At 33.2% G+C, this 11,393-nt stretch overlaps 1 protein-coding gene across 1 annotated transcript; it reads left to right on the top strand.

Annotated features, from left to right (window-relative positions):
• The first annotated feature begins 3,675 nt into the window (after positions 1-3,675).
• LOC100957253 (olfactory receptor 51A4-like) lies at positions 3,676-4,618 on the top strand. The gene is given in 2 exon segments (XM_012801995.1): positions 3,676-3,699; positions 3,701-4,618. Coding segments are annotated over 2 exon segments (942 nt in total).
• Positions 4,619-11,393: the final 6,775 nt, after the last annotated feature.

Raw genomic sequence — 11,393 nt, 5'->3', positions numbered from 1 at the left:
CTGTTCATAAGATATATTCACCAACAATTACCTTTTTCATAATCAATTGGCTGGTTTAGATATCACTCATGAAACAAGTTGGAAAATGTTCTATTCTCTGAAAGTGTATATATAATATTGGTATTATTTATTTCTTCAATACATAGAATAAATCACAAATGAAACCCACTTAACTTGAAATACTTTTATCAGAGTTTTGTTCTAAGCCATGTTCTAAACTAAATTGTCCCAACAGATATAGCACTAACCTTTTTTTCTTTTTCTTCATATTTGAATTCTGAAGTCTAGTTATTTTACATAATTATTTGCTAAAGGTTATTCATTAAAAAATTTGTGTTTTCTCTTTATTCTTGATCAGTCTCATTAAGCTTTTGAATGAATTTTATAAAACTTTTCAAAAAGTCAAATTTCTACTTTAGGGACTTAATTTTATTTAATATTTTTATGGATTTCTGGTCTTACTCTTCTTATTTCCTTCACTTTCCTTTGAGCTCATTTCATTCTTTTTTGCTATCTTCTTTCAATAGAGGTTATATCTTTGTATTTCAACTGTTATTATTTTCCAATAAAATAAAATAATTTAACATATAATTTTTCTGAAGAGCCACTGCTTTAACTATATCTCATCTGTTTAATATGCATATCTTCACTATAATTTAGTATATGAGGCCAAAAGAAACTTCTATTAATCTATAATAGTTTTTATATAAAAATACCTCAAAATATATGGAATAAAATGTCAATATTTATATATGCATGATTCACTTCCTATTACATTTATTATATTCTTTATGTTCATACTCCCTGTATACAAAAAACTTTCAAAATACATTGTGTAAATTAAGCACACAAAATTGATGCAATAGTAGGTTACAATACAAAAGTATTTATGACTTGTCCTTACAGATGTAAGCATTCCACATTGTCAAATCAGCACATTGTACTCCATAAATGCATTAATGTACACAGTGATGATTTAATAAAGGAAAAAATAAAAGTTTTAAAAAATCTATTCTTTTATTCCATAGCAAGCACAGCAAGATGGGAAAGATAATGAAGACAATAAAGGTAAAAATAGCTGATATTTTATGACACCAGTTTTATAAGTATAATCATATATTCATGCAACAAAAATGTACAAAGATACCATATGTTATCCACTGTGCTAGTCATAGGCTGCATCAAGATACTTTGAAACAGAGAGAGATGTGTTACCTGTCCTTTTATAGGTTATTTTATATTGCCATGGACAAAGTAGACTCAGTCTCCAAAGTTGGGCATTGAGCAAAGTTGGACATATGACCTTACTAAAGCAATTACCCCACATAAACACACACACACAAAGGCATGCTACTCTCTCTTTAATGAAAAGGATCTGTAGAAAGCTAAGAAAGCAAGCCAGATTAAAAGAAAAGAATTATTGGCAACAGAGCCAAAGGGGGCTCATTTCCAAGGGGGATGCCAACGGTAAAAGAGTTTATAGGAGGATTATATGTTTCCTATCCTTAGTCAATTCAATATTAATATCCATTCAAAAATAATATATAATAAGGGTGGCTATGTATTTTTCTTTTCAAGTGCCTTTTTCCCAGGATCTCTATGCTAGCATGATTTTTATTATTGCAAAGGTTCACAACTGTAAGACAAAAAGTTCCATATTAACACTAATTAACTAGTAGTCAGTTCAAAAGTCTGACAGCAATAAAGAACTTTAGCCAAGGTTTATAACTCTTCAAATATTGATTAACTACCACGGCTGCATGCTATATGTTTAGTTTTTATGACAGACCTGAGCTCCATCTTACCTCTCTACCTTACAACCTTTATGTGATCTTGGACAGACTACTTGATTTCCACAAGAAATAATTTTATTCATCAATAAAACAAAGATGATAATATTACTTACTATTATCCCAAATATTCCAGGATTCAAAATCATCATCTAGTCATAAAATTCAGTAAGTGAAACAATTTTAATTTCCCAAGAAATATTGACTATGACTATGTACAAAATGTGAGCCAGAAGAGCTCATATTTTTAGCTTGAAAATTTGGAAACACAAATTAAGCAATAAAGAATTATTACTGTGGGGTGGCACCTGTGGCTCAAAGGAGTAGGGCACCGGCCCCATATGTCAGAGCTGACAGGTTCAAACCCAGCCCTGGCCAAAAACTGAAAAAAAAAAAAAAATTATTACTGCGATAAGTTCTTTGAAAAGGGCAGATTTGGGAAGGGGAAAAAAATGGAGCCTAAACCGCACAAGTTGCTTTTAGTTAGTAATAGATCCAGGACTCAATAGTAAAGTCCACACTAAAATGTATGTCCTAGCATAGTTGTTATGCAACGTCTCCTTGGACAGACAGATTCAACTCATAGCATTCTGCTTAGACTCTCTCTTCCCTGGGAGGAGGAATAATATGTAAGCTAACTATCCAATAGGAAGTATAGATTTTGTGTAGGATTTACCATATCTCTCTTATATGTGGTTATTAAGGACCTTTCTCTAACCAAACTGTCTCTTATTCAAGGTCTCGATGTTTATTTCATTTCGTGGGTATCAACCTCTGTGGGTTTACTACATCTGCAAATGTTTACTGTCATTCTCAGAACAAATCCAGCTTGGCTGTGTCCCTAGAGAAGTCAGTGGTCCCAGAGCCTGTGATTAGGGGAAAAGGAAGAGACAGCTCCTTATATTAGGAGGAGTCCTTGCTGGTAGACAAATTCAATGACATCTAGGGGTTTTAATACTGGGATTCTTCAGCTACTCTCCAAAGTACTCACCAAAATATCCATTGGCTGGTAAGTACCTAGATAACCTTATTTATTTGGTTTTCACTTGACTTCTCTTTTTATCTCAACAACACAGAACTTCATACCGAGCAGAAAGAGTTTGAAAAACCCATACTGATAGGCAGGGTGTGTCATTTCAAGATTTTGTAAATAGATTTTACCAATTGGTAACTCAGTTTTAATACAATTCTAATTATTCTAAATTGTTTTACTGGCTACTTTATGGTATTGTTTTCAAGCTAGCACTATACAACTGGTCATAAATTCTGGTCCTGGAGAAAATGAGACATAATCTCTTAGTAATTTCTATAGTACTTCTATTTCAACTATGTGATTGATTTTAAAATAATGAGTTTTTAGAAGGATGTTAATATAATCAACAAATTTCAGATGGCAAGGATGAGATATAGGGAAGTTTGGGCTTGAGAAAGACCACACAATTCTGGGAGATGAGTTTTAGGAAGGCATTTTATTTATAAGATTCTTTTGCCCACATATATTGTCACTCTCAAAATCATGTCTTATCTAAAACTTTATCTAGGATTTGAAAGCACAAAATAGTAGAGGATTATTCATTAACTAAGGTTTAATAACAATATATTATAGGAAAAATGAAATCATATCCATATCTAAATGAAAAATTTAAATCAAGTTTGTCTACTGGAAACATAAATTTTCCCAACTTATAATATAGGCAGATTCTAGTTCACAGTGCCATCTACTTCTCTCCATATGATAGCCACATAAATGATTTGTTCTGTCACAAGAAAGCTCAAAGAAGCCATAAATTTAAACATTACTTTTTATTCTACCCAATTTCCAGATATTCACATTTTACCAGCACCAATGTCTATATGCTTTATTGCAGAATTCTCTGAATGAATTATGTCCATCATCAACACATCACACTTTTGAAATCACCACTTTCTTCTTGGTTGGGATGCCAGGGCTAGAATATGCACACGTCTGGATCTCTATTTCCATCTGCATCATGTATCTCATTGCTATTCTAGGAAACTGCACCATCCTTTCTATTATCAAGATGGAGCCCTCCTTGCATGAGCCCATGTACTATTTCCTTTCCATGTTGGCTATGTCTGACTTGGGTTTGTCTTTATCTTCTCTGCCTACCATGTTGAAGATCTTCTTGCTCAATGCTCCTGAAATTTCTACCAATGCCTGCTTTGCCCAGGAATTCTTCATCCATGGATTCACAGTACTGTAATCCTCAGTCCTCCTGATCATGTCATTTGACCACTTCCTTGCCATCCACAATCCTCTAAGGTACAGTTCCATTCTTACAACTGTCCGAGTTGCCCAAATAGGACTGGTACTCTCCTTCAAAAGCATGCTCCTGGTTCTTCCCTTTCCCGTCACTTTGAGAAGCTTGAGATACTGTAAGAAAAGCCAGTTGTCCCATTCCTATTGTCTACATCAGGATGTCATGAAGTTGGCCTGCTCTGACAACCAAATTGATGTCATCTATGGCTTATTTGCAGCACTCTGTGTTATGGTAGACTTTATGCTCATTGCTGTGTCTTACATCCTAATCCTCAAGACTGTGCTGGGAATTGCATCCCAAAAGGAACAGCTCAAGGCCCTCAATACTTGTGTTTCACACATATGTGCAGTCATCATCTTCTATCTGCCCATTATCAGCCTAGTCATTGTCCATCGCTTTGCCAGGCATGTCTCTCCCCTCGCTAATGTTCTCATGGCAAATGTTCTTTTACTTGTGCCTCCACTAATGAACCCGATTGTTTATTGTGTGAAAACTAAACAGATAAGAGTGAGGGTTGTAGCAAGACTGTGTAAGAAACAGATATAGCACTATATGTGGTAGAAACATAATTGGAGGCATCTTTTTTTTTTTTTTGGCTTTTCCTTTTTTAATTTTTTAAAATTTTCTTTATACATCGATATGTGTTTATTTGGTTTCTACTTTTTGCCTCCACAAAATTCAAAAGGCTTTACATTTAACAACAATAACAATGTTTAAGACAAGGACTAGAAACAAAAACCTCGTAAAGAATGAATGACGATAAATACATTCACAAAAGAAATCAGAAAATTGCTGCAATGAAATATTGAGCAATAATTATACTAATTCCAAAAAAGTAACATTTACATTGTCAAATAAGAATATGTATATCATAGAATGCTTTGACTCTGAGATTAATTATGGAGTTATCAGTTAACTTCTTATTATTATTTTTTCCCAAAGACTCAAAAAATAGACAACTAATATTTATAAATAAAAATAAAAGATAATTTCAAAAAAAAAGATCATGCCAAATTTTATAGACAATAGAAAAAGAAGAAATACTTCAAAATCATTCTGCTTCATCTGGATACACCTGATATTAAAATTGGAAAAAATATATTATTGTAAAGGGGAAATTACAAACGTATTTCAGTAATAAATGAAGATGCAATATCCTAAACAACATATTAACAAGTGGAATTAAAAATTAGTGTTTAAGTAATGTGCTTTGGTCAAAATTGAATCCAATTTATGTGAGAATTAGTCACTAGTTTCTTGTCTTTTCTTTTTTTTTTTTCTATTCCTTTTCTTCACCCCTCTCCCTCCTTCTCTGTCTGCTCTCCCCATCCCTCATGCCTCACCATGTCATTAATTGTCATTAAGTGTCCTTATATCAAAGTTGAATACATAGGATTCATGCTTCTCCATTCCTGTGATGCTTCACTAAGAATAATGCATTCCACCTCCATCCAGGTTAATACAAATGCTTCAAAATCTCCCTTTTTAATGGCTGAATAGTATTCCATATGTATACATATACCACAGTTTGCCAATCCATTCCTGGGTTGAAGGGCATTTAGGCTATTTCCACATTTTAGCAATTTTAAATTGAGCTGCAATAAACAGTCTAGTACAAATGTCTTTATAATAAAAGTCTTTTTTTCCTTCTGGGTAGATGCCCAGTAATGGGATTTCAGGACCAAATGGGAGGTCTAGGTTGAGTTCTTTGAGGTTTCTCCATAATTCCTTCCAACAAAGTTGTATTAGTTTGTAGTCCCAACAGCAGTGTAAAAGTGTTCCTTTCTCTCCACATCCACGCCAGCATCTGCAGTTTTGAGATTTTGTGATGTGACCCATTCTTGCTAAGGTTAGATGATATCTCAGAGTGGTTTTAATTTGCATTTCTCTAATAATTAGGGATGATGAGCATTTTTTCATGTGTTTGCTAGCCATCTGTCTGTCTTCTTTAGAGAAGGTTCTGTTCATCTCTTCCCCATTGATGTACGGGATTGTTGGGTTTTTCATGCTAAAGGTGAAAAGTGCTGCTAACTTTTCTTCAACGCACAGGGCAGACCCTATCTAAAAGAACTATCCAGTCCAAAATGTCAGTAGTACCAAGGATGAGAAACCCTAGTCTAAATGTAATGTTCAAACAATAAAGAAATATGCCCTGTGGTTACCCAAATGACCTTGGACTCGCTGGACTGCACAACACCTAGGGAAAAATCTGCTATCAGGGAAGTTCCTCAGAAAGGTACTCATTGGAAATTTCCCAGAAAAGTAAAAGAATCCATTTAATATGTGTTAAAACTCTTTTTCAAGAGATGAAAAAGTATAAGGATTTGTGGAATGCATGCAAATCATAACCAAAAGGCAATAATGCAAAGACTTTTTTTTCAAACTGTTATGTTATTCTGTTTTGTTTTGTGTGTAATGCTATGTTTTATGTTTGTATGTTTTCTTACATTAAAGAGAGATGTATGTGAAAACATTGCAAGGGATGGTACTATAAAATTAAAAGAGACAAAAAGAGCCTCATTTTTTATATGATGTTTCATTTCATCTACTTTGAAAATTTTCCTAATGTTCTCTTTGTCTAATTCATATGAATCCTTAGGCAAAGAAAACATTAGGAAAATTTTCAAAGTAGATGATTCTTTTGTCTGTATAACCTAAACATCTTTGTTTTAATAACCCCTCCCCCCTTTTTATTGTTTGGGATTCATCAAGTTTACAATCAGGTTACACTGATTGCAGTTGTTAGGTAAATTCCATTTTATAAATGTGTCCCACCCCCAGGAGGTGTGAGGGCCCCTTTTTATCAAATATTTCCCACAAAGATGATTTCATAAGACCTTAAGTAAATTAGAAGTCTACTGGTTTCCAGACTTTGTGTAATTAAAAACTGGTAATTAGAAGCTCGTACCATATTGCATCAATTCACAGGTACTACTGATTGCAAACTGTATTTCTACTTCACAGATGTTAAAATGTAAAGATTTTACATCCTAGAACATAAAAAATACAGTATCATATTTATATGGAAGTTGCACTTGTCACTGTGACTAAAGATTCTTTCAGAAATATAATGGTCCCATAGAATTTTAGTTTGGTAGTGGCAAGTGACTCAGGAATACATGACTTAATTTCTTGCACACATTTAGGAAATCATTTCTTTACATTATTCTTTCTTTCTGTTTCTTTTGCTATCTTTCTTCTCTTCTCTCACATACACACTTTCTGTTTGACCATTTCTCATTCAATTTTTTCATAAGATTCTCAAAGTTATTTAGATTTAGATATGAGACAAATTCCCAGAAATTGTGCAGAGACCCTCACTTTAATTGCCTTTTAGAGTGCTCATTTAAGGCATTTGTATTTAATTATTTGGCAATAATATATTCAAAAGATATTTGTTAAAAGCCTACTTTGTTCCATTTTACATTTGGATGAAAAAGTGATGAATGCTATGAGAAAACACTCTGTAATCTATTCAATTCATTGTGTACTGTCAAAGCAACCCATGTAATTGGATGCATTATTCTTTCTTCACTATTTGAATATCATACATGTCACTTAAACAGGTATAACATATTTGTATGAGTGTGTGTTTGTGAGTTTATCTCAGTGTGTGAATATTTTGGAAGCAGATAAGCCTGAAAGATTTCTCCTATTAATATTTGTGAGATCATTACCACATTTTAAATTATCAGAATTTTTTAAAATATGCATTTAAAATACTTCACAACAAAAACAAGCTAAAAATATGTCATTGCAACATAAAAAAAAATTCAATAAAATATAATAGTAACGTATGATTTTTTTCTTTTTCTTTCTTTCTTTCTTTTTTTTTTTGAAACTGAGTCTCACTTTGTCACCCTAGGTAGAGTGCTGTGGCATCATCATAGCACACAGCAACCTCAGTCTCTTGGATTCAAGCAATCCTTTTGCCTCAGCTTCCCAAGTACCTGGAACTACAGACGTGCACCACCATGCCCTACAGGGTTTTCTGTTTTTAGTTTAGATGGGGTCTCATTCTTGCTCTGTCTGATCTCAGACTCCTGATCATGAGCATTCCACACTCCTCAGCCTCCCAGAGTTTTAGGATTACAGTTGTGAGCCACCATGCCTGGCCATCATTTTAAATTTTAAAGGACTTTTAGAATCTGAGAAATAGAAGACAACTACTTTAAGGTTAGAAATTAGAAACTAAACCCCTCCCTGAATAAAAAGAAGTGAACCTAAAAGTCAGTGATAAGACATTAAAACACCCCCACTCCATATAATTTTAACTTAGGCCTCAATTGGCACACTGAGATGAGAGAGAGAGATGATAGAAGCAGATGAATGAGCAGACATCCAAGAACTCCTGGAGAGAATCCAGAATAATAAATAAATAGATAAATAAAGTATAATTGTAAAGTGAAATAGATATTTTTTAAATGTAAGACAATCTGCATTGGCATTTTAACACTACAAAAGTGCTTCTGAGTTGACTTAATTTGAGAAGTTTTTATCAGTCATATTCCTCTTCTTGGTAGCAGTCTTCTTGAAGTATTTTACTTTATATATTAAAAAAACCTATAGTAAGCACATTTTATTTATTTATTTATACTTTCTCCTTTTCAGACAAAACTAATCACCTTCCAAGCAAATCCATCTGCATGAAAGAACTCATGCAGCATATCTCAAAGTATGGTCTTGGGCCACCAGCATGTAAATCACCTGTGGTCTTATTAAAAATATACTCTTACAACCAAATTAAAATCTACAGACCCAAAATACTCATTTTAGAAAATTCTGCAGATGATTCCTGGGCATATTAAAGTTTGTGAAGCTGTGTACTAAAGCACTTCATTATTACCTACTATATAAGAATGTGTGTGCGTGTTCATGTTAATGAAAGTGGGAAAACGTAAATATTACAGATAAAAAGTAAAAAGTCAGAGTGAATTTGTCTGTTTCTAATTTTCACATCTCTATTTCATATATATGAATATATACGTATGTATATACATACATATTTATTTATTTTAAATTTCAATTGATTTAGGGAATACAAGTTGAATTCCATTACATGTACATATGTCTGGTGGTAAAGTTTGGGCTCTTAGTGTACCCATCACTCAAATGGTATACATTATATCCAAAAAGTAATTTTTCATCCCTCATCCCCAGTTTTAGATCTTCGGTGTCCATTACATCTCCTCTGATATTAGGTAAACTGGATATGATTTACGCTGTAAAGATAGGTTGGCTACATATGGTTGTTGGCTCATGGTTTGTTCATATTTGTTATAGAGAGAATCTCCTGCCTACAAAACAAAAGTAGTAGAAATCTATGTAACTGAGCATGGCTATTGATTGAATATACAGTACTGATGAAGAGATGAAAGAGGCAAGTGATATACTGGGATAATATAGAAGTGATATTTAACCAACAAATTTCTTATCCTACACATGTAAAAATTCCTCACTATCTATGTGGAAAATATATAAAATCGAACAGAAAATAAAAGCTTGAACAGACACTGCAAATTGAAGAATCTAAATGATCAATAAACATAAAGACAAGGGGGTATAATTTCAAGTTGGAAGAAAATTAGTATAAAATGTTGGTGGTCTGATATCCTTTAGAACAACTAGCTGATCTTCCTCTGGGTGACTGACTAATCATAGCTAGGGGGGAAAATGAGCCAAGGTCAATAGTTGATGAGTACCTTTCAAGTCTAAACAAAACCCCCAAACTCTAACTGCTCACTGTCAGTTTCCTCAGTCTAAGCTTGCGTTATGGATTCAGTCCTAGATCTCTGTCCCTTGAGTTAACATTTAGAAGATTATCCATGAAGTAAGATGTTATTATTCTTCAAATAACTCTACCCATAGGAATCCCCAGAGGTTTCCTGGGCTTCATAAGACAGTGGTTACAAGCAGAAAGGGGAGTGTGAAGAATACTTCCCTACTTCTAATCTTTTTCTTACTATTGGTAGAGCGTCATGTTGATTTTTAACAGGTAGGATATAATTCTACTCTTTCAAAAGATATGGCATAATTTTCATATGTCTTCTATCTGTTTGGATTCTGAAGGGAAGACCTTAGTAAGGGGTGTCCAACCTGTTTTCTTTTCTGTGGAACATTGGAAGAATAAGGATTGTCTTGGGCCACAGAGTAAATACACAAACACTAATGAAAGCTAACTAGCAAAAAAAAAAAAAAATGAAAAAAAGAAAGAAAGAAAGAAAGAAAAAGAAAAATAGGTCTGTGTGTACTTTTCATGATATCTAGGACCAAAGATAATCTCAAAAACGTCCTCACAAAATCAGAATGCAACCCTGGATCACTAGATATTAAATTAACAAAAGTGAGCCAGGAGATGCAAATGAAGACTGAGAATAATGCAGAACTTTCAAGGAGAAACAGAATATAGATGCTGATGGGAGTGTGTGTCTGAGTAAGTCTTAGGAATGCCCAGGCAGAAGTGCCCAGCCTAGATGGTATGTGTGAGAAGGATGTATATCTCAACCATCAAATGATTCTCCTTTATTTCTGCTGGTAGGTAGATATATGTCCTTGGACAGTGACTGCACTTCTCTAATACTTTATTTTCTTAACTATAAAATAGATAAAGCAATAACATCAATGAGAAAAATCTATATAAATCATCTAGCAGAATATCATATTACCATCAAAAGGTTACAATATTATAACATTAATATAAGTTTATGAGCATTTATTTTATATATTTGAATTAAATATCAATAGTGACAACCTCTAAGAAATAATGCCATCTTTAAGACAACTGTTAAGACAAATGACCAAACACAGATTACTACAGTCTATTTACATAAGATTATTTTAGCCAGAGCCAGAACAGTTGTGTGGCTCAGATAGTTTCAGAAGAAACTTATAAACACATATAATGTATTTTATGTCATTCTCTGCAGTTTAATCTTTCTCATAAGTTACAAATATTTGTCTTTATCAAACTATAGGTTCCCAGGAAAACCAGGTCCTTATACGGTACTCTGCACATCCACCCACTTAGGTGTTGTGAAAAAGAGAAAAATCTAGCAACAAAACAATACAGAAAAACAAAGAGATTATACTTTCCTAGAGGCCAAGGTTCTCTCACACTCCCAGTGTTCTTGGAAAAGAGTAAATTTTGACAGGTAATTTAAAATGAAGATGATTGTATGGCTGACTAAAAGAGAGTTAATAATTCTTAGATCATTAAAAAAATGGAAAATAAAAGACTTTGCAAGCGATAGCCACTCTCTCTAACAGTCAAAGAACTTTTTTTATTTCTTTTTTCTTTCTTTCTTTTTTTTTTTTTTAGAGA

This window comes from Otolemur garnettii, unplaced genomic scaffold (assembly GCF_000181295.1).
Source record: "Otolemur garnettii isolate 467f Iridium unplaced genomic scaffold, OtoGar3 scaffold00001, whole genome shotgun sequence".
NCBI lineage: Eukaryota > Metazoa > Chordata > Mammalia > Primates > Galagidae > Otolemur > Otolemur garnettii.
Note: the sequence above shows the minus strand (reverse complement) of the source record. Positions and strands in the feature narration are given on the sequence as shown.